General features: G+C 49.7%; 1 protein-coding gene and 1 long non-coding RNA gene across 3 annotated transcripts; both read left to right on the plus strand.

The window, feature by feature from the left end:
• Positions 1 to 1,088: 1,088 nt before the first annotated feature.
• On the plus strand, positions 1,089 to 23,291 carry ACKR3 (atypical chemokine receptor 3). 2 transcript variants are annotated; one of them, XM_069021715.1, is made up of 4 exons: positions 1,089 to 1,152; positions 1,500 to 1,763; positions 3,217 to 3,331; positions 21,336 to 23,291. In XM_069021715.1, the coding sequence occupies exon 4, from the start codon at positions 21,363 to 21,365 to the stop codon at positions 22,455 to 22,457; it is 1,095 nt and encodes a 364-aa protein (XP_068877816.1). In that variant the 5' UTR covers positions 1,089 to 1,152; positions 1,500 to 1,763; positions 3,217 to 3,331; positions 21,336 to 21,362; the 3' UTR covers positions 22,458 to 23,291. The 2 variants fall into 2 exon arrangements, with proteins under 2 accessions (XP_068877816.1, XP_068877815.1); XM_069021714.1 differs by lacking the exons at positions 1,089 to 1,152; positions 1,500 to 1,763; positions 3,217 to 3,331 and adding an exon at positions 17,450 to 17,501.
• A 236-nt stretch (positions 23,292 to 23,527) lies between these two features.
• Positions 23,528 to 25,835, plus strand: LOC138113470 (uncharacterized). The gene is made up of 3 exons (XR_011152187.1): positions 23,528 to 23,877; positions 24,574 to 24,697; positions 25,152 to 25,835. It is a non-coding gene; the product is annotated as an uncharacterized lncRNA (long non-coding RNA).
• The last annotated feature ends 719 nt before the right edge of the window (positions 25,836 to 26,554 follow it).

The following is a 26,554-nucleotide window of genomic DNA, read 5'->3' on the forward strand; positions in this document are numbered from 1 at the left end:
CAAAACCACCCTGGAGTGATAGGCATTAGCATAAGCAAAGCTAATTCCCTAACTTATCTCCAGCGTGCCGTATAATTGATTTCATCAAATAAAATCTGCCTAATAAAGCTCTGGAAGTGAAGGGAAAGCTACAACTTAATTGTAGTTCAGCCAAGAATCAATTCCTCATCTTCTGACCATTCCTGTGTGTTGGTGAGGGCCAGAAAAAAATGGAAAATTTACAAATATTTCTATCCTCTGGATCACTGACATTTCATATCCAGACTGAAAATGAAAGGAAGGTTTGCAGATTGGATCAGCCACAGTAAGGAAATGTCTGGGTCAAAATGTCCAGTAATGAAGAGCTTCACCCCTCCAAAAAGCAAAATATGAATTTTATGTGTAAATTTGTGCTTTAGTTCATCCTGTTGCTTCCCCTGAACACAGAGTTAAGAAAAAAAGGGATTAAGGCTAACTTATTTTGTATTATCTTCATTTCAGAGACACAAAAAAAATGTAAAGCACAATAAGAAGTTACAAGCTCAGTCCTTGTTTGCTGAGTGAAGGTGTTTAGGAAATATTTTGGGTAAAACCTCTGCAGTGAAATCCTGCAATGATTCACGCTGAAAGATATTCAGCTTTTCTTTGTTTTCAGTTTGGAATGAGTGTCATATCCAGGAGGGAAAAAAGGAAGGATTGGACCACATTTATCCCACATTTTCTGGGATGCCTGTGTAGCTGGAGGAGTGGTGGATGATCTGGGTGAGCAGGTGCTGCAAATGCATAAATTGCCTGTGAAAATAAATGTTTTAGGATTCCAGCCCAGCCAAGATGCAAGATGTAGGGTTTGGTTTTTTTTCCTCAAGATGGAACTGTTTCTCTTTTGGGTGCTCATTTTAGGAATGGCTTGGATCTCTCCAGTGAGAATGTCAGCTGCAACTTTTGAAAGCTTCAGTTCTTCACCTTGTCTCAATTTGTTGCTGCTTTTCATAAGCTGAGAAAACACAGGAGACGTTTTGGCCACGTAAGAAGCCTTAAGCTCTTCAGAGGAAGATGCTGAGGGGAGTGGTGAAGTGACAACTCCTGTCTCCTCTCCTTAATCTTGTCAGCCTTGGGATTTCAACATGGGCTGCTGGAATGGGAGCATCATCTTGATTTAGAGTTCTTATCCAGGTGGGTTGAACGTGCCAGAGGCAGCAGCCTGGCTTCAGCAGGGATTATTTAAAGCAGTCATAACATGGCAGGCTTTTTATTTTGAAGAGGCCCCATGTTTGTCTTCCAGCTGAGAGGCTGCAGAGATCAGGGAGGGTCAGGAATGGATGGAGGAGGAAAAAGGAGCATGCTATCCAGAGCCTTGCATTTCCCTCATCCACCATCCATGCAGAGCTGGGCTTCACCAGAGATACCTCTCCTTGCTTTCTGTGTTTGCACAGCTGGGTTTGAAGCACGCTCTTGTAGCACATACATTCAGAACAAATATAATCCCTCTCCATCCTCCCCCTGGTATTCCTTGTGTGCAGGATCAGCTTGCAGCCCGTGCCTCGAATCCCGTGAGACGCTGGAGCCACCCTGAGAAACACTGCCTTGAAACACACCCTTCCCCATGCCAGCCACCAGGACACTGGGAATGGCAACTGGAAGGTACCTTCAGCCAGGCTGTGGATCCTGAGAGAGGTTTCAGTCTGTGGGGAGGAACAGCGAGGTGTGACAGGGCTGGCTTTGTGCAGCTCATTATGCTCCCGTCGCCGATTTCTAAACGGAGTCCTGGCGCTGAGACAGACCAGGTTTGCTTTTACTAAAAACAGAGGGGTGGGTTTTTTATTTTTCTTGTACCAAAGTATGTAACTTTAGATGGCCATCTCTGTGCCTGGTCACCTCTGAGATTATTTTTTTTTTCCCCCCACTGACATTCACCTTGATAAGCTACAAAGAGGCAAAAACTACAGCGGCTTGCTGTGTCTTGACTAGTATCTTGCTTTGATAGAAATCCTCAGGGTAAAAAAAAACCACCTTGTGCAGCGAAAGCAAAGGCTGAAGTGGCTTTCATGAGGCAGGCTTAGTTCCCCTGGAGGACTGACATCCCCATTTTTGAGGCCTAATTGCATGAAGTCTCCTGTGATAATTTCTTAGACAGCGATGAAAAGCAGCTGGAGCCAGCCTCTGGCATTGAGGGGTACGAGCCCAGCGGGTCGGAGCAGTGTCTTGATAGGGCAACAAAGAGATCCAAAGCCTTGGACAACAGTGATCTTGTCGGATGTGGTTAAAGCCTTTGTTCATCCATTGCTAACACAGATCCCTGGGGGGGATCAATATTAAAATGCTTCCCTGGAAGGTGTGTTTCCTGTGCAACTTGGGACGATACTGTGATGATAAAGGAGTGCTTTTGTATGAAGCGATTGTTGGTTTGGAGCGGAGGCAGTGTTTGTAAGAGTCCTCAGTCTGACACGGGGCTGGTGACAGCAGCCTGGCCACACAGGGCAATGGCAAGGACCCATCAGCAGCACCTGCCTTTGTGTGGAGGGACCACAAACCAGGCTCCCTGCAGCAGCACCCTGAGGGTTTTGTGTTCCTGGCTCCCCTTTTTCACTCTATATTGCAGGATCAGGTGAGGTTGTGCTTGCTCCCTGCGTGTTACCCCACTTCCAGCATTCCCCTTCCTTGCTTTCCCAGCCAAACAATGTCCCAGCCCCCGGGCTCAGCTCATAGCATGTGTGGGGTATTGATTTCTGTTCCACTGAACGATAGCCTTCAAAGGATGGCTGGGCATAATGAGCTGGGCAGCTGCCAATAGCTCCGTGTCACCAGCAGCTTGTGACTCTCCGTGTGTCAAAGCTCTGCTGCCCCTCAGTACTTCAGATGGCTTTTGTGTCTGTAAGAGCAGACACAATGTCTCAGCTTCTTGGGGTGCGCCTACATCTTCTGAACCCTTTTTGAAGCTATTTCTGCATTTGATTTGGCAGCCTAAAGCCCACAGAAGGAAAGAACATAGGTTTGGAGGCATGCAACCCCTACGTTTAACTTGGACATCACAGCCCCCTCATAAACCCTAAGGAACAAGCAGTTTTGAAAGCCCTCTGCAGTATTGATTTATCATTTTCTGCAGCATCAGCATCACTTTGGAGAACAAGGGGCCTTGTAATGTAACTGTATGTTGTTTCTGTAGGTATCTGAAGTGCCTCATGGGAGTGCAGGGTTGCTCAAGATGCTTCATAATTTACTCCTTCTCATGTTTTTCAGCTGCGCAATAAAACATTTGTGAATATCCAGGAATGAGGGTCCCTACAGATGGCATTGACGTACACCAGGCTCACATGAAAACCCTTGCATCACCTGCAGGAAGGAGAAAAGGAAGGTAGGAATGAGGCTCAGAATTTCCCGAACCTATGTGGCAGGTTTGAAGCTCTTGAAAAGGTTTTAAACACGGTAATTTTGCTTCTTGAATCCTCTTCCTGGGATGTCCCACTCTGACTCTCAGTAGTGTTGTTTCTGTTGAAGTACCTGATGGGCTGGTTGATGTTGAGCTGGTAGCATCAGGTCCTAAAGGATTCCAAAAGCAGCTGTCCCAAAGTGTGAAGTTTCACTTGTAACTCAGAGAAGACCTCAATGACCAATTGTATGCAAGGGATTACAAGCCTCACCTGCCTCTTGCTGGTGAGAGCAGGCTTATGTCATCCCAGATATTTTTTGAGAGTAAATAAATGGCTTTGTTTTACACTATTTGAGAGAAGCCTAACAGGAAATTTGCTCTGTTGACTTCAGTGACCTCGAAAACACTCGTAGCCATTTAATCTGGCTCATTCGAGTTCTGTGTGGATTTCTCATGGGGATGTAAACGCTGGTTGAAATCTTACAAAGATAAGTTTTTTCTTGAGTGGGAAGGCCAAGAGACTGCAGTTCATTGAGTAAACATAGAGAAATAGTCTTTATTTCTGGCTCCATGTTGGGATTTCTAGCTCACTGCTCCTCCAGGCTGAATGCCAGCAAAGCCTTGAAGGTAAGGCAGGGGGAGGTGATCCTTTGACAAAACAAGTCTTGAGGGGTTGAGATACCATCAGCATATCCCTGTCTGCTTAAATTAGCTGATGCAGAACTAACAGTGGTCATATGAGTCAGGGTATAAATACCAGTCCCTGCTGAATGCTGATCTCTGGAGCACAGGAATTGTTCATGGCGTGTCGACCTGCCCTGAACTCCAGGGCAATCCCAAGAGTTATTGATAGTTGCAGCCCAAACACAGTGAGCAGCACCTTTTGCTCTGTGCAAACACACTGTGAAGACCAATTCTGAGTCCCAGAACAGCCCTCCATCCATCCTTGGTTTGCTCTGACTTCCCAGCATGTCCAAGGCACAAGGAGTTGTTCTGGAGCGACCGGTCATGGGCACCAGATGTTGGCCGTACCATGGCTGGCTATCCCTGCTACCCAAACACCTGTCTGTGTTAATCAGTGAAGGATGTTAATCCTGAAGGATGAACCAAAATGTCTTCATGGACTGGGAAAGCCCCGAAAGTGTGTGTAATGTCTGTTTTGCAAGACCAATCATCATGTGTGGGCCTCTTGCTCAACAGTGAACTGCTTGGTGAAGGTCTTGCAGAGCGACTGGAAGTGCCTTTTGCCCTCTCCTTCATCCATCTGGCCATTCACAGCTTGTTGGGGGATCCAGAGGATGTAGAGGACTGGCAGAAGTGGCAGCTGGCCTGGTGGCAATCCTGCTGTCTCCTGGTTCCCTGTAATAATCCATAAATTACCCTCCCTCGCTTCTGGAGCCAGCGGTGGGTGTGTGCTGATTACAGCGCTGTGCTTGACTCATCATTGCAGCTTGGCTTCAAAACCAAATGTATCCTTTTCTTTTCGTGTCAAGAACATGATTAAGTCCTCCTGTTTCTGTGCAAGAGCCTGGAGCAGCTGCCTCCGTTCTCCTCTGGCTGGACTGTGTTTCTCAGGATACAGGAGGGATGCCAAGGAAGCAATGTCTCTCCTGGGAGAGGGTTGGATGAATCATGTTAAGGGAGCTCCAGCAGAAAGTTTCACCCACAAAGGGTGGGGAACAGCAGCTGATCTAGACCAAATGATGACTTAACCTTGAAAATTAAGACGTCGTTCCTTCAATTTTTGTCCCGCTGGAAACCTGAAAATATTTCCATGACAATATTTCCATGAAACCCAACTTTTTTTTCAGCAGACAACCTTTCTTCTGCCCAAAGCCTGCCTGTTGGAATGCTCCCCACCAGCTCTACTGGTGGGCTGGGAATTTTCCAGGACTAGCCTGAAGTTTCAATCAAGGCGTTGTTTGGGGTTTTTTGGTTTGTTTATTTGTTTGCTTTTAAGGCAGCCAAGCAAAACAGCTGCTGGCAAGAACTTTAGTACCTGATTCATCCTTATAAAATTCTCTGTGAAGTGAGAAGGCATGTGCTGTTTAAACTGCATTTCCACTGCTACTCCCAAGGAAGAGTTAACAAAGGACTTAGAGGTGTTTGTTTCATTTTGGGTGCCTAATCGGTTCTCAATTTGTTTCAGATGAGCCATGTTAAATTTATCCCATGACCCTGTAATTACAATCTGTCTTTCAATCCCTTAAATAGCCACTCTTGTCTTTTCAAGCATTATTTTGGTTCACCTTCCTGGCATCCAGTTTTAAGTAAATATTTTAAGCTCAGAGGAGCGTGGTTCTCTGCTTTCTGCTCTCCGGGCTTCCTTGAGGACAGCAAGGACTCCACTGATTTCTACTGATGGACTTCAGATCAGTTCCACATTTCTTTCTGGCCTTTCATTCTGGTGGAGAGCAACTTTTTTGGTTGTTTAGGGAGTGGAAAGGAGCCTCAGGGACTCTCCTTTTTCTCTCTGACAGTGGAAAGCAGGCACTTTCTTCATCTTTTGTGCCTTGGTGCAGCTGAAAGGTGCTGGAGCAGACCCTGGAAAGGGAAGGTCCTGCAGAAGGAGGAGAGGATGGGCCCGTCCTTCCTGGAAAGGGTGGAGCAGGGTGGCCTCTGGCTCTTCAGGACATCATGGAACACCACCCAGCTGATCCTGGGGATGATTTCAGACTGGCTTGAGGATGGAACACCACCAAGGAATGACATTTTAACTTGGATTTTTAAAGTTCTAGGCAGAGTGTCTGCTCCAGGTCTAGTTGGTAACAAGTTCCTAACTTTGGCTTTCACTGCTTGGCCACGGGTTTCTTTGTGTGCTTTGAAATGCGACTATCCATGAGGGAGTAGTGGAGTTTTTCCCACCTCCTTCTCCTTAGTGACCTCTCTTTCCTGCATTTCTTGTGCTCCTTCAGGCTTTATTGCACTGGTGAGGAAAGATGGAGTTAAAATAGTCACAGCTTTTCATTGAAGACTTTGCTGCGTTAAAAAGAGCTGACTAACTCCCTTTCCCATCAAGCTTTTGATATTAAAATCAACATATCTCCCTCTTTTCCAACTGGTTTTATTGGTGTGAGCTGTGCAGAAAGGACTGTGACTGCAATGCACTTGGCCCTATGAGCAGAGAAGGGGCAGGTCATGGATAAAGACTGGGCAGAATCTTCTCCTCACTGGGACCTCTCCTGAGGCTGGAAAATCTCCAGGGTTGGTTTTCCTCATGTTTTTGCTGTTCTAAGTGGAACTGACTTTTAAAAAGGAGTGTTAAGATGGTCCTGCAAACACCGAGGGGTTGAGAAGTTCAGCTACTGTGATGATGAGTATTTTTGGGGAAGGAAAGATGTGTCTGTTAAAAAATACTTGGGTTTCCACGTGTATAATCCCTAGACCTGCCTCAGCAGAGCAAATTCTCACAGGCTAGGTGAGAAGTGATTTTACAAGGACATGTAGGACAGGACAAGGGGGAATGGCTTCCCACTGCCAGAGGGCAAGGTTAGATGGGATATTGGGAAGAAATTCTTCCCTGTGAGGATGGGCAGGCCCTGGCACAGGGTGCCCAGAGAAGCTGTGGCTGCCCCATCCCTGGGAGTGCCCCAGGCCAGGTTGGATGGGGCTTGGAGCAGCCTGGGCTAGTGTGTGTCCCTGCCCATGGCAGGGGGTGGAACTGGATGGGCTTTAACCATTCCATGATTGTCCCAGAGCTCTCCAAGATGAGCAGTGGCAACTACCTGCAAAGCCCCTGTGGAGAGACTGATCTGTGCCTTTCTTCTGTCTGGAGGAGAGACAGGCAAAGCCCTTCCCAGCACTGGTTTCTGTGAGATGGCATTGCCTGGCTGTGAATATTCATGTGCAGCTTGTTTCTGCAGCAAAAGTGTGAGCAGGGCTGTGGTGCTGCTAATTGCAAGTGAAAGTGTTAATTTTCACACGGTTGTAAAAGAAATCCCAATTCGTGAAGATTTCGCTTGAGTCAGGGGTGAAGTTCCTGTCACTTTTAAAGGGCGCAGATGGGAAATGCTGAGTTGGAATATTCAGCCCCTCTTAAAATACTTTATTCCATCAGAAAGATTCGCAGGCTCTCTCAGCATGTTACTTTGTCAAACTCACCTTTTTTTTTCCTGAGAGAGGTTGGAGTCTCAACTTATTATTCATCTTTCTATTGCAGCTTTGTTTAGTGGAGTTTATACATTCTTAGATCAAACATTATACAATCTGACCAGGAATCCTGCAATCACAGTGGGAGATGGGAAGAAACAGCATAATTTATTCTATAAACAAAGGCATCATCCACATTAAAGTACAAGTTGGTTAATAAAATGGGTTTTAATGCAATAAAAAAAATAAATATGCAGCTTTCCCTGAGCTGTGTTTAGAAATAGTTGCACTCAAAAGAGGAATGTGGCACTCATGTCTTCCCACAGAGGCTGCCTTCACCTCCTGGAAGCAGCTACCCTTCCTGGTTTTGTCTGGGAAGACTGGAGGGATTTGAGCAGCTCCTTATTGTAAAATGGAGTGGATAATGAATGCCAGCAGAAGGACTGAACTCCATTTAATATTTATCCTGAGGTGAACCAGCTGCTCTAGGTTGGAAACACGCACAAGCTTGCACTGAGTTTCTGAGGAGGCTTAGCAGGGGCAGAAAAAGGTGATGTCCAAGCATCACTGGGTGTTGGCATTACCCACAGCGTGTTCTGGAGGATGCAGCTGTTAGATCCTTGTGGGACAGCTTTGCTGTTAAAGTTGGAACTTTGGCCAAATGGCCAAATTACTGTGCTTTGGGCTGCTGGGTGGGCAAAGGATCCTCCTGAGCGCCTGCTGGACAATCAGCCTCGTTGAGGAGCTGGAAAATTTAGTGAGTGGGCTTTGTGCTGTGGGAAAAGAGCTGGTGGATCAAGCTGCTGCTTCTGCATCTGAGCTCTGGGAACGAGGAGAGTTGGGGGGGATATCCACTTTTTTCTGAGGATGTGTTGGAATGTGGGCAGGGAGCAGCTCTCGGGCTCCCTGCAGCACCAAGCTGGGAATTACCAGCTGGATCAAAACGTGCTTTATCCACCAAACATTATAAAAGCACCTGGAAGGGGGAGAAAGGCTAACTTCAGTGAAGGCAGTGGTACAGTGAGCCAGGAGAAGATTTCATCCTGGAGCTGCAGTGAGTACCACCTGGACTGCAAACCAAAAGCTGCTGAGAGTTATTACACACACGTGCACACAATAGAGCTCAGAGCCTGGCCACTGAGACCTTTCCTTGGGGATCCATATAAAATACCTCTCACAAAAGCTGCCCTGTGTGCAAGCAGAGGAACTCCTGCTAGTGACGTTAAAAATGGTGAAAAAAACCCTCACAACCCCTTTTCCACACACATCCAAGTGGTGTAACTCTTATCTTGCTGCCAGTCTGTTGGAGATAGCAGCACAGCTAAATAGCACACACCATATGGGGCACTAAAAATGCTGCCTGGGAAGCGCTTTTCAGTGGCTGCTCTGAATTGTGCCAATGTAAAAAATGTCCCCTTTGTCGTGGTGGTGAATGAATCTTCTTGTTCCCCTTTCTCCCTGGATTTATGTTAACCCTGGCTTTCAGCCGAGTTTGATCTGCTCACTTTATTGTATTGCAAACAGTAGTCAATGGCTCTTCAGCTCGAGATCGCCTGGATTTATTTTCAGGTCAAGTCAACTCTCCTTGACCCAAGTCTGAACCAAAATACATTCCCAGAAGATTCCCCCACAGGATATGGGATCCAAAGACAGAGTGACATTGTAATGAGTTCAAGGTTTCGGCTCAGTACAACGGAGCCCCTGTTGGTGCAGGGAAGGCACTGAGCAATCCTTATTTCAGCGAGTTTTGTCACCCATCACTCACTTCTCTTCACTGAGCAGTGTCCCACCACGGAATCCCAGGATGGTTTGGAGTGGAAGGAACCTTAAAGCTCACCTTGTTCCACACCCCCACCATAAGCAGAGACATCTTCTACTAGGCCAGGTTGCTCCAAGCCCCAACACCCTGCTGGTGTTTGTGGTGTGCAGGGAAGCCAGTCCTTATGGATGTGTTTGCATGGCTCTAACAGTGTGGAATTTGCTGTGCAGGCTTTAAGCGACTGATGAGATGGTCTGCATTCTTTTATTATTTTTTACAAGGAAAATGGGATGTCTTTTGGGGACTGCCTGGCACAGAGGCAGAACCAAGTGATACTGTGACATGAAGTGTAAAACACTGCTTTGAAAATTTGGGGCAAAACCGGAATGAACTCATGGATTTAGCCTGGGTGATAAATCTTCCTTCAAAATAAGGCAGCCTTATGTTTGGTACAAAAGAGTGTTTATTTCTTCTATGGAAAAAAAAAAGAAAAGAAATGGTGTAATCAGCTTGGATTAACTTTCCAGGGGCCCTGGACAGAAGCTAAAGCCCAGACTGCCTCCTTCTTGTGCTCACACTGGATAATTTGAGTAGTCTAAAACCTCTCTGGCTTCCTATGGTTTTAGGCTGTGAGCTGCTGCCAGCGTGCCTTGTGAACCTAAAGCCATTGCTAAGGACCTCAGCAACAGAAATTAAACGTCCAAGTGTTTGGCTGGTATCAACTGCCTGTTTCAACTGGGAGCCTGGCCCAGGTGTGGAAAAAAATAGGGCCTTATTCCTGTTTCTCATCTCGAGGAGGTATTGAATCCACATGGCAAATACACAAGTAAGGTCCAGCTGACTTAACATTGCATTAAGAGTCTTTGTGGTTCGGGTGCGCTGCCTTTGTTGTTCTGCCTGCTCGTGGTTAATGTTTCCTCAGCCCCTTTTTTATTTTATCTGCTCGTGTAATTACCTGGGAACAGCCCCGTGTGCAGTTTGGTGATGCTTCAAATTTCACACCTCATTGGGATGGATGCTGGGGAAGCTGTCAGGGAGATAGGTGGGCAAAGGGCAGGAGGAGAGCGGGAAGTCCAGCAGGAGCTTGTACGTGTGAGCTCTCTTGGGCAGAGTGGTCTGTGCTGTCTGAGTGATAAGCAAATCCCATCTTTGCTGATGGGTCAGGTTGGGTTATCTGTGCCTGAGCTGGCTGAGAGTGTGACGGGGTCAAACAGGCATCGATTGTTTTGTGGCACAAGAGCCGCTCAGCAGTCCCTGTTATCTTGTGAGGTGAGCTCAAGCTGTGCTCTCCCCTTGTTCCTCTGGAATAAACTCCTTTGGATGGTGGGTCAGCACAGGGGAAGGCCATGGGCACGAGCAGTTACCGTACGCTGAGTTGTGTGTCTGCTGAAAACCATCCTGCAGCTATTCTGTGAGGTTGTTTTCTGCAATCCACAGGTCTCTCCTGAGGGAAGATTCACTCCAGGAGACAGGTAGGGAGGAAAAAAGGGAGCAGGGATGTTCCTCTTTCAAAGGAACACAAGATTTGTGTGGTCAGGAGACAGGTGGGTAGCCAAAGGTGGAGTGTGACCACACCTGTGGAAGGGGGCCTGAGGCCAGTCCCACCCCACGCTGTGGAAGCTGCCTTTGTGAGGAGGGAGACCTTGCTGTGTGCAAGGTGTCTGCCAGGAAGGGTCTCTCAAAGGAGGCAGGGGTTTATCTGCCTCCATGTGATGCAATTTAGGTAGGAAATGGGGCTGGATCTGCTGCAGGAGCATCTGGCACGTGCCACTGGAGCCTCCTGAAGAATGGAGACCAGGCATGTAGGGAGCCTAGGCTGGGAAGCAGCTGGAGCAGGGCTTTGGAGAACCCATGTTTTGCACCTGGCTGTTGAGTTGTCCCCAAATCCTGAGTGTCTGGCTGGGCTGAGAGCCAGGAGGGCTCGGCCATTTCCACTGCTGAGCCAGAAGCAATCCAGAAGGACACGGCCAGACAGTTCCCAACCACCAAGCATCAAATGGAAGCAGCTGTAATGTCTTTGTCTTCTCACCTGTTTGCTGGTGGGCAAACAGTGACTGTTCACAGTAAAAAATTACCCTCTGTGTTCCCTTACTTAACATTTTCAAGGAGTTGTGGCTAAACAGAGGTGACCTTCACTCTCAGCTCCCATGCATGGGCTTAGCTCCAAGAACTGCAGTCAAACTACGCTGACTTTCAGCAGCTGGGACTTGGGCCCTGCGTTTAATGTCCCTTCCTCAGTGCTCATGCACTCAGTTTTCCTAGCCAAGGTTATATTTGCTTTCCTTCCTCAAGGACTGCTCTAAATATCAGACTTTAAAACAATATGTCTTTTTTCCCCCTGCAGAGAACAATATGATATGCCACTGTTGAATTAATATGTCCATGAAAAGTGAATATAATCTCCCCAGCAGATCCCCTTTCCAAAAGATTTATGATTGAATGAATTTTTTATTTCTTACTGGCCTGTAACATTTAGTTGTTTTACACCTAGCAGGACTCTTTCCCATGGAAGCAAGCGAAGGTGGGGGGGATCCCATCATCCTAATTCCAGCTCCTTGCTTTCCTCTCTCTGTCCCCAGCCTGCCACTTGCTGCTGATGCAGATTTCCATAGCATGGCTCCTGTCAAAACCCACCCTTGCCACGTTCATGTCTCACTGCTAATCTGAGAGTGTGCTGTGAGGACAGGAGAAGTTTATGAATAATGTTTATGTGAAAATCAATGCCTCTGAAAAATCTTCCCTGCTCCAGGCAGGATTTCTGGCTCAGGGTTTGATTTTATCCTCCTCATGGTCACATTCTGGCATGCTCTCAAATAAATGGCAAGAATGCCTCTGCAGCAGATTATGAAGCAGCAAATAGCAGTCATTGGTAACACCTTTATTTAGTGGAAAGGGTAAGATGGAAATGAACTGTGAAGGAGAGACCCGTCTTCTACAGTTATTGCCTACACAGGTCATATTCCTAATTCCACCACCAATTGATTTCTCCTCAAAGCTCTCATCACATTGAAAATAGCAAATAGATTGCTCTGCCAGCCCTCTCCTCACTGGATCCTGCCGGGATGCACACCATATTATTGCTTGGCTTTGGGAAAGCTCACTGGGATTGACAGAAAATGCCCTGCCATGCAGGTGGACAAGACCTTAAAGCTTTCTCCTGCTGTGTCTCTCTCTCCTTCATCCCTGGGGGTATCCAGTGAACACCTGGACGTGGCACTCCATGCTCTGGGCTGGGTGACAAGGTGGGGATCGGCTACAGCTTGGACTCGATGATCTCGGAAGCCTTTTCCAGCCTGAACAATTCTGTGGTTCTGTCTTTGGGTGGACAAAGCCAGAGAATGGTTAAAACCCTGGGTGGCCCAGCTGAAGGAGGCCACGTGAAGCACTGTGTGCTTTGAGTTGTCTCTCTGAATCAGAGCTGTTCAGCGTCACTTGTCAGGAGGCGAGAGCTGACGGCAGCGTCCCTGGGCCGGACAGGGCCTGGAAAACACAGATCTCTCCCGGCAGCTTCTCACAAGGCTTTCAGCGTGTGCTGCCTCACAGATGCTGGAGGAGGCCTGTGACAGCCTAAGGAGCTCAGCTTTATGCTTGAAAATCTCCCTCTTCAATTTGGTCCTTCTTGTTGTGGTGCTGAAGCTCATAGTGCAGCCTTAGAGCTGCAGCAGAGATGGAAAGCGGCCCCCGAGGGGCTTTGTGCAATAAAAATATAATATCTCATGAACCTTTGAACTAACAGGTGGGTGGCGTGCAGGAGGAAGGGAAGTCCTGAGCTGTGATTTCTCTTTTATTGCTTGGTTTAGTGGTTTAGGCTCAGCTAGGGGAAACAGGAGCCTTGCCCTAGGATGGGTTGTGGTTGCCCTGGCAGCTTCTCCATGTACTTCTCTTCCTTTTTTCTCCACTTTTAAGAGGTCAGCTTCTTTCTGCCACCGTTTCCCTAGCGTTGCTTTCCCACCCCCTGAACAGCTTCTTCAGCTTGGGGCACCTCTGGCTCACTCCATCCTTGTGCAGAGGAGGACTCTGGTTTCCTGGCGCTGCCTCTGAGCACAAGAACCATTCCTGTCCTGCAGCGGGAGGATGCTTCTCCCTGCTCTCTTCCCCTCGCTTTCCTCATCGTGCGTCTGTTCCAGACCGGACAGGACGGGGCTGGACAGGAGACCAGCCCTGGGGCTTCCCTGAGGCTGCTGACGCTGCTGGGACACGGTCTGGCATTAAATGACCCGATTGTTCCCTGCTGGTCGGGGCAGCGCCGCCGTCGCTGCCTGCTGGAAATGCGCCGCTCATTTCCTTTCTGCTGCCGTCTCAGAGGTGACTCCTGATGCAGTAATCTATTTATTCCTTTTGCTAGCGCAGGGCCTTGTTCCTCCATCCATCATCCCAGCGATGCAGTGAGGAACGTGACCAGGAGGGGACAGAGGACTGGTTGTCTTGGCACAGGGCGCTGCGTGTTCATCCCGCAGGAAGCTCGGCTTCACCTTCGGACACTTCACGGATCACAGCCTGGCTTCCTCCAGGGCTGTCCCAGGCTTTGTCGTGGCCGGGTGGGTGTTTGCACTCCTGGCACTGTTCTCTGTCTGTGCGTGAGGCTGCTCCCACCTCGCTCCTGCTGCGCGCAAATCCTCTCTTGTGCAATTGGAGAAATGTTTCCCTTTGTCCCATTCTGATACTGCGCAATCAAAATGCTCCCCCACCCAATAAAATCTGCACTTTGCCTTCTTGGCCTTCCCTCTCACCCCCAAACCCATGTCTTTCTAGCACTCGAAGCTGCCGACTTGAGCTTTTTATTTTTTATTTTTAATTTCTCTGTTGATTTGGGTAGGCAGGGCTGGGTGTCAGCTTCCATCTGCCTCCCAGCTGGAAAGGGAAGCCTTAAGAGAAAGGGAGGGTGCTTTCAGCCTGTGTTCCCAAAGGCAATAGGGAAAGGCTGTGAGAACTGGGAGAAATTCAGGATTTTTTTCTCTCCCCTACCCCCATTAGTAAAAACTTGTGCTTTTGGAGAAAAAAAAAAAAAAAAAAGAACATATTGCTGTAGTTCAGGCAGTTAAACAAAATACAAATGCACACCAAAGCAGTTAAATAACAATCTGGCTTTCAGTGCTGCATTTTGCCCAACTCTGACATGTTGCCACAGACTCCCCCATAACAGGGTGAAAGCTGCAGAGCTTTGCTTTCCTAAATCATAACATGGTTTGGATTGGAAGAGACCTTTCTGCCCATCCAGTGCCACCCCCTGCCATGGGCAGGGACACCTCCCACTGTCCCAGGCTGCTCCCAGCCCCAATGTCCAGCCTGGCCTTGGGCACTCCCAGGGATGGGGCAGCCACAGCTTCTCTGGGCACCCTGTGCCAGGGCCTGCCCACCCTGACAGGGAAGGATTTCTTCCCAATATCCCATCTAACCTTGCCCTCTGGCAGTGGGAAGCCATTCCCCCTTATCCAAAGTCCGTCTTCAGCTCTCTTGGAACCCCTTCAGGCACTGGAAGGTGCTTTAAGGTCTCCCCAGAACATTCTGTTTTCCAGGCTGAACAATCCCAGTTCTCCCAGCCTGTCTTGTTTCCGTGAATGATGGATCACCTGGACAGCTGCATCTCCAAGGAGTTGCTGGCCACAGCAACTGCAATCTGCAATCACATCTCTTGGATCACCTGCTTGCATTGGTGGCAGATACCAATTAATCATGGCAAGCAGGCAGCACCTCGACCTTCTGCCGATCCTGTCTGAGGTTCCCAGCTCTGCTTGCTCTGTTCTAGGGAGGTGGTTTTGTATCGTGCAGGTTTTTAATGCCTGAACACCAAGCAAAATCTAGTTTTTGTAACAAAAGGGGAACTGGCCCTGGCACTCCTGTGAGGAATGTGCTCCCTGTAAGAAGACACTTGAAGGGAGGAACCCGGGGAGAGCAGTGAGGCCTCTGCCCTTGCCAAAATGCAGGAGAGAGGAGGTTGTCCTCAGCTCCTGGACACCCAGCAGCTCTGTGGTTCCAGGTGCTGGCTGGTATTTTTGGAGAGCTGTGGAAGACTTTGCACTTTTTGGTGTTATTTTCTGGCACACCAAGTAAGGAAAAACCACTCCACTTGTTTGTTTGGCCAAGTGACCGGAGTGCTGCTAGAGTGCCTTTATTTTTGGTTTGTTTTTTTTTTCCCCTAGGATTTTCAGAGCCTGATTTAGCCAAGTGCTTCAGTCCATGCTTATTTTTAAACCTAATCCTGTCGCTGTCTGACACCACCGTGCTTCAATCCCACCAACACCCATGGACTTGGGCAAGCACTTGGAATTCAAGCGGATGCCGAAACACTTTGCTCACAGACTGCTGTGAAGTTGGGAGGACCTCATCCAGGGAGAGCAGGGGTCAGGAAGGGAGATGAGGCAACTTACATCCCACCCTTTCCATCCATGGGATGGTGGGAGACTCATCCCTCTGTTCTTCTTGTTCCCTGGCATCCAAATCAGAAAGGACCCTAAAGACAGTTCCATGGGCAGGGACACCTTCTGCTATCCCAGGGTGCTCCAAGCCCTGTCCAACCTGGTCTGGAACACTTCCAGGGATCCAGGGGCAGCCACAGCTTCTCTGTGCCAGGGCCTCATCACCCTCACAGGGAAGATTTTTTTTCCTAATATCCCATCTAAATCTACTCTCTTTCAGTTTGAAGCCATTGCCCCTTGTCCCGTTAATTTCCCAAGGAAACAGGATTAAACATTTTCTGGGAAACAAAAGACATGCTTTCTGGGGGCAGGTCCAAGGGCTAAACTTCCAAAACGTCATGGTTCAAAGATGCCAGCTAAGCTGTATGTCCTGGCTGGGCTTCAGCAATGCTGAAGTGATTTAGGAACCAGAGGTTGATGTGGCCTCAGGAGCAGGGTTTGGGGGCCAAGCCCTGCTCTGGTGTTTTGGGAGCAGCCTGGTGGGTGTGCCTCAGATCCCTGGGAGCTGTCAGTGCCGCTGTCAGGGTGCAGCAGCTGGGCAGGTGGATCCCAGCAGCTTCCCTGGGACAGACAGCCTGACCAACCCCCTTTCCCTCTCCTTCCCTGTGCTCGGGAACCGTGCAAGGAAGGGGATGTTCACTTTGAGTCAGTGACTCCCTGCCTTCTTGTCACTTTTCCTTGGTGTTTTTCTTACCCTTGGGGAGGGAGCAGAGGTGACGATCTGCTGCCTCCCCTTGCCTTGTCTTCTCCATACTTTATTGTGGCAGGGAAAAAATAAATCAAAATAGAAAACAGTTGGAGACACGCTGTTTAATTCCCCCCCCCCCAATGTCTGTTTTCTGCTTTTTCACTTTTTAAAATCTTTTTTCTCTCCCCTTTTCCTCTATTTTCTCTTCCTCCCCTTCTCTTTCATAGTCTTTTCCCCTCCCCTTTTTTCTTCCGTATTTTTTCTCTTTTTCTCTCCTTTTCTTTCTTCTCTTCTCCCTCTTTTTTCCACTTTTTCTCTTTTCCCTCTTTTTCTTCTTGCACTTTTTCTTTCTCCCTCTTTTTCTGCTTTCTCTTTTCTCTACTTTTTTCCCTTCTTTTTTCCTCTCCTTTTTTCCTTTTTCTCTTCTTTTTCCACTTTTCTCTTTCCTCTCCTTTTCTCTTTTTCTTTCCTCTCCTTTTTTCCCTTTTTCTCTTCTTTTTCTCTCCTCTTTTTCCACTTTTCTCTTTTTCTTTCCTCTCCTTTTCTCTTTTTCTTTCCTCTCCTTTTTTCCTTTTTCTCTTCTTTTTCTCTCCTCTTTTTCTACTTTTCTTTCCTCTCCTTTTCTCTTTCTCTCTTTTTTTCCTTTTTCTTTTTCCTGTTTTTTTCTGCTTTTTATCCCTTTTTTCCTCTCCTTTCCTCTCCTTTTTTCCTCCATTTCTCTTTTTCTCCCCTTCTCTCCTTTCTCTCATTTTATCCTCTCTCCTTCTCTATTTCTCTCTTTTTTTCTCTCCTCTTTTTCTCTCTTTCCCCCGCTTTTCCCTCTCTCTTTCCCTTCCCCTTCCCTTTTCCCCCCTCTTCTCCCCTCCTTCTCTCTCCCTCGTCCCGGTATCACCCCCTCTCCTACCGCAGCTGCCCGCACCCCTCGCTGCCGTTCCCGGAGACCCGGCGGGGCCGGGGCTGGGCCGAGCCGAGCCGGGGCCGTACCGGGGCTGGGCCGATCCGAGCCGGGGCTGGGCCGAGCCGATTTGGGGCCGTACCGGGGCTGCGCTGAGCCGCTCCGGGGCCGCACCGGGGCTGGGCCGGTGCGAGCCGGGGCCGCGGGAGCCGCCCCCGGGAGGCGGGCTCCCCTCACGGCCGATATAAGGCGGCGGCGGCGCGGGGCCGCGCTCAGTCGCTCGGGCAGCGCTGCCGCCAGGCCCCGAGGTAAGGGCGGCCCCGGGGGAGCCCCTCGGGGCTGCGGGAGCCGTAGCGGGAGGGGGTCACACCGCGGCCAGCCCGCTCCCCCTGAGCTCTCGCAGCCTCCCCCGGCTCCGTCGCGTCCCTCTGGGCTCCCACTGGGAGGGGGGGAGCCTCTTCTTCTTGCCCCCACCTGGATTTCCCGTGGCGGGAGGGTCTGGGGGACTTTGGAGTGGCCACTGCACCGAGCCCCGCTCCCCTGTGGGTGCCCCTGCATGCCCAGGTGCGAGCCCCGGCTCCGTTCCTTCCCCTGCGGTTGTTTGTTTCTTGGGCTCGGAACTGAGGGAGAGTTTAAATGTGCCGGGCTCGGTCTCGCGAAGCCCCTTGCGGACATGGCTGTCCTCTTGTGGTGGCCACCTCCTCATGCTGGAGAGCCAGGCTGGCCCTGGGACACGGGAGAGGTGAAGGTGTGCGGCTGACAACCCGCCCAGCAATCCTGACTTTCCTGGCACGGCTCGTGCCCTTCCCCGCTCGGGACGGGCAAAGCCCAGCTTGCCTACACCCCTGGGCAGTCGGCAGGTCTGAGTGCAGGCAGGAGCGGGCTGTGGGATGCTCTGGGAAGCTCCCCAAATTGTTGAGGACTTGGACAGTGCCATGCCGTGCTGGGCTGCCCTCCCAGGCGGGGATGCTGGTGCCTGTTCACTTTGTCACAGCCTGCGGCGGGTGCTGGGCAGGAGGTGGGATGGGGAAGCTGCAATCCTGAAGGCTGCATCAGCTCCAGGGACAGCTCTGGGTGTCTGGAACAGGGTTTTGGGTGCGTCTCCTTTCCTTCATGTCCTAACTCGTATAAACTAGCAGCGACTGGACACAGCACATGTGCCTGCCAGGTGAAGGGGTGATGGCCTGCAAGTGTCGTGGCCAGAAATTACAGTCCCAGCTTCTTTCACGAGTGTTTGGGATGCTGTGCTGTCTGCAGAGAGCGCTGAAGGTGTTTTTTTAGGAGCAGAGTGGCTTTATTGAGTTTGTCTGGTGGGTTCCCCCCCCCCGTACCTCCCAGCTAATCTGGGTGGGAGTCGGAGCTCAGGTTACAGCAGCTAATCCCAGACTACAGCCTGGTTTTTAGGGCTGTAATCTGTGAGTCCAGCCCTCCTCCCCGGCGGGACCTGGAGCCTGGGAGGCCGGCTCGGTTTCGGATTTTTATTGCCGCGCTGGGGATGCGAAAGGCGCAGGCAGCTGGATGCACGTGTGTGCAGCAGCCCTGCTCTCGGAGTGCAGGCAGGCTGGGATCGGGCTGAGCATCCCTCGTGCTCCCTAACATCCCCAGGGTGGCTCTGAGCCAGCAGCTGTGATTGTGGTGGCCGCGGTGTCCCCAGCATTGGTGTGAGCGAGCCTCAGCTTCAAGGGCTCTCTGCTGCCCTGTTGCTGCCTCTCTGTTGGAATCTGACACCCCTCAGCCAGGTCGGAGTTTCTTCTCCATGAGGTATGTGCTGGAGGCTTGGTGGTGGTGGGTGGTCACAGTCCTGTCCTGAACTGGGGTCTTGAGATGTGGAGTGAGCCTGTTCTTGTTTTAGACCATGTGCCTCTCCAGGAGAAGCCCAGGCCCAACCAAGCTACTTCTGTGGGGTGTCAAGGTGGTAGCCGGGTGTTCGTCCTTTTCTGCTCCCCTTGCTGCCCCTAAATACCAGCAGGAGCCAGTGGCCTGTGCCATGGGGCTGGAAGTTTTGTGGCTTTTAGGGAGTTTGCTTTAGTTGCTGTGGGGTTTTGAGATACAGGGACTTCAGGATGGCGCTGCTTCTCCCTGTGTGTGAGAGATTTGGGAAGTGTTTGTGCTGGGGACGCAGTGGGACCCTGGGTGAGGTCTGGCAGTAGCCCCATCCCTCTGTCCCACTTGCAGCCCTGGGATGAAGTGAACATCCAGGGGATGCATCCATCCCTGCTGCCTCCAGCACCTGGGTAGTACTGGCAGCTTGAGGGGAGCCTGTGCCTCTCAGGGGGAGGATCAGCCCTTCTGCCCTGCATAGTGTGGGTTAAATCATTCTCTGCTTTCCTGAGATGAAGGCAGGATCAGCTGTCCCAGGACAGAGAGCTGCCACTGTCTCAGCTCCCTCTTTAGCCAGTGTTTTAGCAAAATCCGTGCTTAATTTGGTTTGAATCTCGGCTCCGTCTTTCATCAGGCCAGCAGGATGAAAGCCACAGGCCAGATCTCTTCACGGGGCCAATTTGGGCCTGTTTGTGGAGAGATTTGATCTCCCCTGAATGTGTGCACGGCCCCCTTCATTGTTAGTGCCACCAGCTTCCCCTCTGCTGGGACAATAGTGCCTTGAGTCCTCTCGGGTAATCTCCCCCCTTATCTCCCTTCTCTTCCGTAGCCTCTATCCCTGACAGGCAGGAGGGTGGGAGGTTTGGGAAGAGCCAATTATGCAGGTGGAGAAGGAGAGGTGCTGTGTTGACTGACGTCCCTTTTTGGGGGAGAGGGGGTGAGAAGAGGATATTCAACACATCTGAGCTCTTCCCTGCTTGCCTCCCCTGCGTGCTCCTGGGAACCCCACCAAGAGATCCTGTGGTGGGGTCAAGGATATTCGGAGATCCCCTGTTGCTCTCTGGTCACTTGGCCGCACTGACGTTGCCCCAGTCTGGTCACTCTCCTTCTGGGGCTGTGGTCATGGGGAGGAGCAAGGTGGCCATTGCTGGGGATGCTGGATGTGTCCATGAGTGGGCTGGCTGACCTGATGGTCCAGCTTAAGTGAAGCTATGAGGGAACAAGGATCCATCCCTTGGAAACCCACCTCACCTGCTTTATTTTGGCATGTCCCAAGCTGGATCTTGTGCTCCAAAATGGGCCTGGCTGAAGCGTGGTGGTCACAGGCCTGTGGCTGTGGGTGCTACCTTGGGTCCTGTGAGAGTCCAAGGGAGGGGAACAGCATTTTTATGTTCCCTCAAAAGTACAAGGGCAATTAGCATCACCACTTTAGGCTTTGTATGAACCACAAAGGTCTGATGGGCCTTTTCTTTCTGCTGGGTGAGGAAGTTAACAAGTTGCTTTGTCCACTGCCTGCAGTTAGAAGAAAGCACCGAAGAGGCAGCAAAAGTAGATGTAGAAAAGCAAAAGGGTGGGAAGGAGGCAGCTGTGGAGCCAGCCATGATGGGGGGAGTGTTTTGAAATCAAAGCACTCTCCTAAAAAGAAAACTTAAGCCCAGCAGATCTACTCAGCAGTCAGGCTCTGAGTTTTCTTTCCTTTTCTCAAAGCTATGTAATGATTGTTAAGGGCAGGGGATACTTTGTAAAACAGAATTTGAGGGAAGGGAGGACAGAGCAGAATTTCAATTTAAGTTTAGATAGGGGTACAAAGCCCCTTAGCTCCCCACTTCTACTTAATGCAGCTGTAGCTGGGCTTGACAAGATGCTGACCAGAGCCTGTGGTAAATGTTTTTTACGGTACCGTGTATCAGCCAGATCAATTCTACTGCACTTGAGGGAGTGCAGATAAAATGGCTCAAAGATTCCCGTGCTGAAAGCGATAGGCCCATCATTTACGCCGGAGGAGACAGATTTAGTCGCCTGACATTTATTTGGCCACGGTGTACTTTGCAGATTTCACACCCGGGGACGATAGCCAACCTGATGATGTCACATGTGAGCTGGAAGAGAAAGAAAAATCACACAGAAAGCTGGTGCTGCTCCTCTTTTGTCAAGCAGATGAGTTTTGCTGAGTGCCTTGGTTGTTTTGCTCCACGGAGCTCTTTAATGGAAGGTGCCGGGGAAGAGCAGGATGTTCCTAAAGCGGCGCGTCCTGGTATGACACGGCAGCAGAAATAGCTCCGTAATTTACGTCATTTCTTTCAATCCTGTTTTGCCTTTAGGTCACTTGAACTCCAATCTGAGCGACCATGAGCGCGCTTGACTTGACTTCCATCCTGGATTTCCTGGAGACGGCCAACTTGACGGAGATCAACTGGACGTGCAACAACGGCGAGTGCATCACGGTGGACGCGACGACATGCTCCGGCACACTCAACAAGAGCGCCCTGCTCTACACCCTGTCCTTCTTCTACATCTTCATCTTCGTCATAGGCCTGGTGGCCAACTCGGTGGTGGTGTGGGTCAACCTCCAGGCCAAAATGACTGGCTATGAAACCCACCTGTACATCTTCAACCTGGCCATCGCCGACCTGTGCGTCGTGATCACCCTTCCCGTGTGGGTCGTCTCCCTGGTCCAGCACAACCAGTGGCACATGGGGGAAATCACGTGCAAGATAACTCACCTGATATTTTCCATCAACTTGTACAGCAGCATCTTCTTCCTGGCATGCATGAGCGTGGACCGCTACCTCTCGGTCGCCTATTTCACCAACTCCAGCAGCCGCAAGAAGAAGATCATCCGCCGCTGCATCTGTGTCCTGGTGTGGCTCCTGGCCTTCTGCGCCTCCCTCCCGGACACCTATTACCTCAAGACGGTCTCTTCCAACAACGAGACCTATTGCAGGCCCATTTACCCCGAAGAGAGCTTCAAGGAGTGGTTGATTGGCATGGAGCTCATCTCCGTGGTGCTGGGCTTCCTCATCCCCTTTCCCGTCATCGCTGTGTTTTATTTCCTCCTTGCCAAGAGCATCTCCTCCTCCAGCGACCAGGAGCGGAAGAGCAACGGGAAGATCATCTTCTCCTACGTCGTGGTGTTCCTGGTGTGCTGGCTGCCCTACCACGTGGCCGTCCTGCTGGACATCTTCTACAGCCTTCATTTCATCCCCTTCAGCTGCCAGATGGAGAACTTCCTCTACGCCACCCTGCACATCACTCAGTGTTTCTCCCTAGTCCACTGCTGCGTCAACCCCATCCTGTACAGCTTCATCAACCGCAACTACAGATACGAGCTCATGAAAGCCTTTATTTTCAAGTACTCTGCCAAAACTGGCCTCACTAAACTCATCGACGCCTCCAGAGTGTCAGAAGCAGAATACTCAGCTCTGGAGCAAAATGCCAAATGACTGCAACCCCAGAAAGAACCCTCCCTGACTCTCTGACCCCGATGTGGTTTTTTTGTGTGTTACGGTTTGTTGTTTATTTTTTGTTTTTACCCCTTCCTTTCAATGTTGTTGTTGCGAACGGGGCGTGAATTGCAGCCTACAAAAGAGAGAGGACAAAGTGTAATTTAAGAGTAGGATCAGTTGGAAAGTGGAAGTGGTACCAAAATGAAAACCTTTTCTCCTCCTAGCCCAGTGTGGACTCCTCAACAACGCTATGCAAAAGGAAATGACTTCCTAGCAGACAAAGCCATTGTGTACCATAGATAACATGGATAAGCTTCTCCTTCCACGTCTTGATTCCCTCTTGTCTCCTTGTATATGTTTATATATATAGTGTGTTGTATTTAAAAGCTTGAGACTTTATTTTCTGCCTCTTGGTGTACCTTATATAAGTGTATTTGAAAGTTAAATATATTTTTATCATGTATTTGAAGCATATTGCTGATGAGTGTATCCAGAGTGCTGCAGTCTGAGTGTTAGGTTGCCATTTGGTTCCAAGAGGATGCCGATAAATAGGATGGAAATTATCTCTTTGGAGCATCCTCCCTGGCTGGCACACTTTATGGACCATGGCTTTATGTGGTGTCACACCCACGTGCTGGAGCACGAAATGTATGTAGTGTAATATAGCTGCCAACATGTTAAAATTAACAGTATTGTCAGAGTCGTTAACTCCCACACCCCTGCTTCACCAGGCTGTATCCTCCTGCACAGAGTGAGTGATCTTACTGCTGAGAGTTGTCTCTATTTGTAAGTTATTTTTGTAAAATAAAGATCTGGGAAAAAAAAAATAAATATCTGTGCCTACCAGTGGTTTGACTTGCCAGCCTTCTCCTCAGGACAAAAAAAAAAGCCAAAAAGGAGCCTCAAGGCCACCCTCTGTCCTTTGGTGCAGGAGCAGACAGGTCAATCAGAGTTTTCCTGGTGTTTGGTGGCCAGAAAGAACTGATGGAGGAATGGGAGATGGCACTGGAGCGTGGTGAGCAGGGAAGGGGTGGGAGGAGTGGGTCTGTGCTGCTGGGGAAGGTAAAACCTGATGGATTTATAAGGTAAAAGCTGTTGGGAACGATGAAAAGCTGTGTTTGTAACTTAGAAAGAAACACGGGGAAGGAAAATACGGAAGTGTGCAGATGGAGCGGATATTTGGACTAATCCAGGTTCAGCCCTCTGTGGTTTTTGCTGGCAGTGGAATTGGGGGGTTAGAGGTCCTGACAGCACTAAATCCCTTTTTATCTCTTCTTCTCTTTGTTATGGTTTGCAGTGGATTTGCAGTGCCGTGGTGTCCGAGTGTGGGGCAGGATCCAGGTGTTGGGGGATGCAGGAAGGGGAGCTTTAAGCCAGCAAAGGACTTGAATCGTGGTCGTCTTCACCTCAGGACAAGGTATTTAATGTCAAATCAGTGATGTCTCCCAGCTGTGTTTGCTGCTCCAGCACAGTGCTGCACTTAAATTCCTATTCAATCCAAGTGTGCCCTCATCCCTCTACGATCCCAACAGCCAAACTATTTGGGAATGACTTATTTTGTTTCTTTCTACACATTCCACTACTGCCTCCTCAGAGGTCATCCTGTAAAAACAGATGTTAAGTCTGCCATCCCCTCCTCATACTGGTGTTGCCAAAAGAGCACCAATCCATTCCCAAATGGGGAGAAATCCCAAAAGAAAAGGGATTTCTGGTTGCACGGAAGCTGTCGGGATGGAATGCAGGCGTAGCTTTTTGTGCTGATGCTTCTTGTACACAATGGATATTTTGAGCTTCCTGTAAACCTCCAGGTGCTGCTGAACTGCACAGAAAGTGCTCCCTCGTGCTGATACTTGAAATTGGTTAATGCTGAGAAATTAATACCCTGCTTTAGCTGGGCATTGCTTCCCTTCCCTCAGCATCCCTGTGTGCATCCCGGTGTCCCCAAAGGTGCTGGCTATGGCTCTGGCATCCTACTCCTGTCCACCTCATTTTAGAGCAGCAGAACCATTTCAGTTCAGGTTCCCTCTCAGGCAGTGGGTTGTTCTCACGTGGTGCTGTGGCTTTACACGGGCAGAAACTCACAGATATATTTCTGTTTTCTTTCCCTCTGCAGTTTGGTATTCACAGAGCGGCGTCAGCCCTGCATATGCCCCGGGTGGTGCTGAGTGCTGGGGAGATCCTGCAGACCTGCTGCTTAAACCACACTGATAAAGTCTCCAGGCCTCTTCCTTGGGGAGGTGAATTGTGGTGTGATGGTGCCTTTTCCAAAGGCAGGGTCAGACAGGGAGCAGGGAAAGGTCAGGACTGTGACCCTCGCTGTCAGTACTGTGAACACATGGATCCTTTCCAGCTCCTTGATGGGAAAACCTGGAGCTGAGCACCCACCTTGTCCTTTGAAAGGACAAGTGGAGCTGGGAGGCAGCATCCCCTTACACCAGCAGTTTGGGAAGTGGGAATGCTGTCCTCTCCAGGGATCAGCACTGGTGGGTGGCCCTGAGGTGGCCATGACTCTGTGAGAAGAGGTCTGGTGGGCAGAGGATGGGAAATGGTTGGAGGGCAGAACAATGCAGGGGGACAGGAGGATGGAGTTTGTCATTGTTGCAGATTTCTCATTAGGACTTTGGTTTCATGATAAAAATTCCCAAAAACTCTGGCAGGGGTGTAATAGGAAAAAACTTGTCTGTGTTGTAGGAAGGTTTTCTCCTGTGGGACACAATACCCCCGCTGGTGTTTGCACTGAGACCAAGATGTGGATCTGGACTCCTTGGAGACTAATATGAGGGAATTTATCAGCAGATAGCAGGTGAGTGAAACTAGGTGTTTTCTGGTAGATGTGACTGTGACTTAGAGTGATTGATGTGATGGCTGCTGTCACTTTGTTTAGCCAAATGTCCCAAGCCTGGAACTTGGGGCGTTCAGGAAGAATTTCTTCATGGAAAAGGTTGTTAAGCACTGGAAGGGGCTGCCCAGGGAAGTGATGGAGTCCCCGTCCCTGGAGGTGTTCAAGGAAAAACTGGATGTGGCACTCGGTGCTCTGGGCTGGGTGACACGGTGGGGATTAATCATGAGTTGGACTTGGCTGGAAAAGACTTCCAAGCCCATCAAAATGATTCAGTTTTATGAAGGGTCCCTGCTTCTTCCTGCTCTGGCTTTGATGCCTGCTGTGGCTGGGGATCTCCCTTGTTCCTCTGACAGCTACAGGTGGCTGTGGGGATTCAAGTCTTGGCTTTTCCAGGAGGTCAAATTCACTGTGTTAAGGCTTGGCTGGAAAAATGAGTACAAATCAACTATAAGCCATAATCTGGAGTGAGTCCTCCTGCTTAACTCTTGGGCTTTCTGGTGAAAGCATCTCCACGTGCCTCGGAGGCAGGCACTGAGCAAATAAAAATACATCTGCTCTGTGAGAAAGGCTTTATTTCTCTTCTTCCATTGAAAGTGCAGTGCTGCTTTATTGTTCCTCAAACACAGCTTTCCTTTTATGAGTCATAAATGACGTTCAGGTGTAGCACAGTGACTTTAAATCAGCTCCTCTGGCATTATGGAGATAATGTACTGTAAGAAACACCCAACTGGCCCCTTTCTCCTTGTGCTAATTCATGGTTTCAGTGCTGCTGACTTTAGGTACTCTCCTCTCTCGAGTTCACTGAGCATAAAAGCCAGTTAAAATTCCTAAGAAGCAAGAAATAACTCAGCTGTGAGCAATACTGAAGCCCGTGGGGGTGGGGGCAGTGCTGCCAAAGCCCAGCTCTTAATTCTGTTTCTGAGAGTTTCTCCATGAGAAGAGTGGAGCTGGTACTTCCAAAAGTGAAGGGGTGTGGGGCTGAGCAGGGCATGATGTGATTGGGATGGGGTTTGGGGGGAACTGGTGTGTGCAGAGCCCAGGGTTTGCTTTTAGCCTCCCTGCTCCATTAGGATGTGTGGCTGAAGAGCATCTGAGCCAGACTCTGCTCCGACTTACACCCTGGATTCACAGTAGGATAATGCTGCTGATTTAAAAGGAGCTCTCTGGGATTTATAGGGCTTTTTATAAGTAGGATCAGGAAATTCAGCCATAATCCTGTGCAGATGTAGGGGTGTGAGTGGTGACGTGTGCA

Source organism: Aphelocoma coerulescens, chromosome 7, assembly GCF_041296385.1.
Source record: "Aphelocoma coerulescens isolate FSJ_1873_10779 chromosome 7, UR_Acoe_1.0, whole genome shotgun sequence".
Lineage (NCBI taxonomy): Eukaryota > Metazoa > Chordata > Aves > Passeriformes > Corvidae > Aphelocoma > Aphelocoma coerulescens.